At 34.5% G+C, this 4,387-nt stretch overlaps 1 protein-coding gene across 4 annotated transcripts in view; it reads right to left on the bottom strand.

Annotated features, from left to right (window-relative positions):
- CCSER2 (coiled-coil serine rich protein 2) overlaps positions 1-4,387 on the bottom strand; it is a 188,528-nt gene that overhangs the window by 136,787 nt on the left and 47,354 nt on the right. The window contains exon 4 of one of the 4 annotated variants that reach the window (XM_023509524.1): positions 1,639-1,798. The exons of the other annotated variants lie outside the window; for them this stretch is intronic. Coding sequence (XP_023365292.1) covers positions 1,772-1,798 — 27 coding nt within the window. The 3' untranslated portion in view covers positions 1,639-1,771. Of the gene's footprint in view, positions 1-1,638; positions 1,799-4,387 lie in introns of those variants that run through there. 4 annotated transcript variants of the gene reach the window in all.

Consider the following 4,387-nt stretch of genomic DNA (forward strand, 5'->3'; position numbering starts at 1 on the left):
AAAAAAAAAAAAAAAAAGAATTTTGTAAAAGAAAAACAAACTAAAAGAAAATGGAAGGAAATAAAGACATGAACTAAAATCAGTAATACAGAAGCAAGCAAATACCAAGAAATTAGCAAAGTCCAAATTTGATTCTTGGAAATAAAGAAAAAGAGAGGAAATACCAATTACCAGCATTGGAAGGAGAAAGCAAACATTATTATAAGACCTTAAAACTATTAAAATGATGAAAAGATAATCCTAAACAACTCACACTAACAACTGATAAACTTAGAGGAAATGGACAAAGTCTCAAAACCAACACAAGAAGAAACATACATATAAATTTTAATGGGCCAGTATCTATTTTAAAAATCAGAGCTATTTTTTTTCTTACCAAAAAAAAAAAAAAACAAAAACAACAACAACAACAACAACCTCCAAGTCCAGAAGGCTGAATTCTGGTGAATTATTTTACATACTTAAGGAACAAGTAACATCAATTATATACAAACTCTTAAAGGTCAGAAAAATGGATAAAACTTGTCAACTCATTATGAAGCAAACATGATCTTGTTACAAAAACATGACAAGAAAAAAAAGAAAGAAAATTATAGAGTAGAACAATCTTGCTCATAAACATAAACACAAAAAAATAAAATATTAGTGAATCAAGTTTAATGCATTTTAAAAAGATAATACATCACCACCAAGTGAACGCATGCCAGGAATGGGAAGGTAGTTTACTATTTGAAAACAAATAAATGCATTCCCCACATAGGAAGAAATATTATTTCATTATCTCAATAGATACAGAGAAAGCATTTGGTAAAATTTAATTCATTCACAATAAAAATTCAGCAAATGAAATGAAAGGGAACTTTAGTAATCTGATAAAACCCCTCCTTACTCCCCCCATAAAAACTTTAATGATGGGCGGTGCCTGTGGCTCAAAAGGGTAGGGTGCTGGCCCCATATGCCGGAGGTGGCAGGTTCAAACCCAGCCCCAGCCAAAAACTGCAAAAAAAAAAAACTTTAACAGTTGTGAACTATCAAAGCTTTTCCTCCAAAATTCTATCCTCATTTTAATCCAACATTATCTTGGTGGTCCTAACCAGTGCAGTGTGGTCAGGGTAGGGCTGGGGAGGTGACTTGCCAATGGTAAGATTATATAGTGTATACAGATGTTCCAAAAATATCCACAAGCAAAAATTATTGAAACTAGTAGATGAATTTACCTGAGAAGAACATGTCAACAAACTATAGAGACCAAGGACCTTGGCCCCCGAAAGGTTCACTGAAAAATCAGAAATGAAGCAGATTAACAGGAAAAACAAATTAATTTAACAAATACACAGGAGTCTTCAGAATGAAGACCTGAACACACACGGGAAATTGTCTATTTTTATGTATCAAAGGTTGGACAGCCATGTAGAACTATGATTGGACAAAAAGAGTATGATCTAATACTAACAGAGTGAGTGGGGAAAGCCAGCAAGGCCTCTCTAGATTCTTCTCAGCTTCTATGGGCGTGCACTCCTTCCTTGTGGGTATAGTGCAAGGCCCTGTATAGAAGTCTTACTACCTACAAACAAGGTAAGTCAGATAATTTCTTTATGACCTGCTTTACATAGAATAACTTTAGGTTTTATGCTGGCTTTTGAGTAAAGGGGCTCTGGTTTCTGTGACATCCACCTTGGGGAAAAGGGATCCTAGTTTCTATGCCTCACCTTGGGAGGAAATCAGACTGAGAGACAGCAGATGACCAGAAAAAAACAGCTACTTCTGAACTTCATTTTGGGCTACTGTTTTCTGAGCCCTAAAAAGTAAAAAAAAAAAAATCAAGTAAATTTGTAAATACAACAAAAAAATTAGAAAATAAAATTGTAGGTCAGGTGCAGTGGCTCGTGCATGTAATCCTAGCACTCTAGGAGGCCAAGGCAGGTGGATTGCTTGTGCTCTCGAGTTCAAGACCAGCCTGAGAAAGAGTGAGACCCTGTCCCAAAAAATTCTAACAAGATGTTGTGTCAAGTGCCTGTTGTCCCAACTACATGGGAGGCTGAGGCAAGAAGATCACTTGAGTTCAAGAGTTTGAGGTTGCTATGAGCTATGATGCCATAGCACTCTACCCAGGGCGACAAAGAGAGACTCTGTCTCATTAACAGTAGCAAAATACAAGACCTAAAAAATAAACCAAATCTCCATAACATTTTATAGAAAAACACAAACAGTAAGAAATATTTCTAAAGTCCTAAATAAACGGAGGACTATACCACATCTTAATGAATTGGAAACTACTGTAAATATGTCGATTCTCTGCAAAATGATCTATAAAGTCAATGCAATCTCATTCACAATCCCTGCCAGTCCTTTATAGAAAATGACAGACTTATTCTAATACAGTAGAACCTCCATAGTTAACCATCCCCTACACTGACCACCTCCATATGTTACTCAGTTCGTTACAGTCCCTTGGGTGGTCAATTTACAGAGATTCTACTGTATTTAAATGGGAATACAGAAGGCTAAGGAGAAATAGGAAAATCTTGGAAAAGAACAAAGTTGGAAGAAACACACTACCAGATAGTAAAATTTAAATTGCCTATATTAAAACCTAAGGTGGCGGGTTCAAATCCAGCCCAGCCTGCCAAACAATAATGACGGCTGCAACCAAAAAATAGCCGGGTGTTGTGACAGGTGTCTGTCGTCCCAGCTACTTGGGAGGCTGAGGCAGGAGACTCGCTTGAGCCCAGGACTTGGGAGGTTGCTGTAAGCTGTGATGCCACAGCACTCTACCCAAGGTGACAGCTTAAGGCTCTGTCTCAAAAAAAAAAAAAAATTAATCTTGACTTCTATTTCATACCATTCACCAATAATTTCCAGATGGACTGCAGACCCAGATGTGAAAAGTTAAAAATAGTCTTCATGATGTTAGGATAAGCAAAGATTTCACAGAATTCAAAGAAGTAGTAACAATAAAGGGAAAAATATTAAATTGGACAGTACTAAAATTGGTAAGTTATAGCATCAAAAGACACTAATAACAGATTTAAAAAGCAATTCACAGGAGAGAATATACATTCTATAAACATATACATAGAGTAAAATATTTACTAATATATCTAAACTATATGAATTTTTACAAATAAACAAAAATAAATACAGATAGCCTAACAGACAAAATTACACAACAGAGGATATCCTAATATATAATAAACATACATGAAGGTACTCAATGAGTAGTTATCATGAAACACAAGACAAATCTCAATATAATACAACTATAACCCACCAGAACAGCAAAATTGCAAAAAGACAGACAACATAAAGAGTAGCCAGAAGGGGAATTTCTGGAATGTTCGTTTACTGCCAGTGGGACTGTGAACAGGTATGATCACTTTGGTAAACTGACAACATCACTATACATAAGCATAGCCTATAACCTAGGAATCTCTCTCTTACACATTTTACTAATGGAACTGAACAATAACATACAGCAAAATCTTCTCAATAGTGCAACTCATTAAAATACTATAAACAACCTAAATGCCCATCACAATAGGATAAAATAAGTTCTTATATATTCACACAAAAGAATATCATACAAGAATGAACAAACTACAACTGATAAATGCATACTAATTAAAAGCCACCAGACATAAAATAATACAAGCTTATTATTCCATTTATATAGAGTTCAAGAATACATAAAACTAATCTATAGTGAAAGAAATCAACACTGGTTACAAGGTGAGAGAAGTAATGAAAGGAACAGATGGAATGATAGGAATATTTCTTATCTTAATCTAAATTTTTGTCAAGCACATACATTTATCAAAATTCCCTGAGCTAAGTGTAGAAGATTCATGCCTTTTATTTTATGCAAATTATACCTCAGCAAAATACTGGTAGCATTTAAACAAATAGCCAGGATTCTAGACCAGTGTTATACAAAGTAGTCAGTCTAGAAACTATCTGTTGGAGTCCTGACATGATTAGGAGCTGGAACCAGAATGTAGCACAACACAACTGCTTCTTTCAAAGAAAAAATCTTACTATAAAAACATTAGCTGAACTAAATAGTGCGCTCAACTGTGTTAGAAGTGACAGTTGACAATACATGGTAGTGACAGTTTCTTATTAAGACCTGGACTGAAACGAGCATTGTTGTAGAGACCAAGAAAAGGAAGAACATGCTAAAGTTATTTGGGGGCTGAGATAAAGATATTAATTTGAGCTACTTTACAGAAAAGAAGAAACAGAAAAAGCAAACAGATCTAAATAAAGACAGTAAGATGTCAGAGGAGAGTAAATGAACTAAACCCACTGGTTAAAAGAAAAAGATAAATCTATATATATATAAGATTCTATATAAGAAATCTATATATATATAAAAGATAAATCTATA

This window comes from Otolemur garnettii, unplaced genomic scaffold (assembly GCF_000181295.1).
Source record: "Otolemur garnettii isolate 467f Iridium unplaced genomic scaffold, OtoGar3 scaffold00008, whole genome shotgun sequence".
NCBI lineage: Eukaryota > Metazoa > Chordata > Mammalia > Primates > Galagidae > Otolemur > Otolemur garnettii.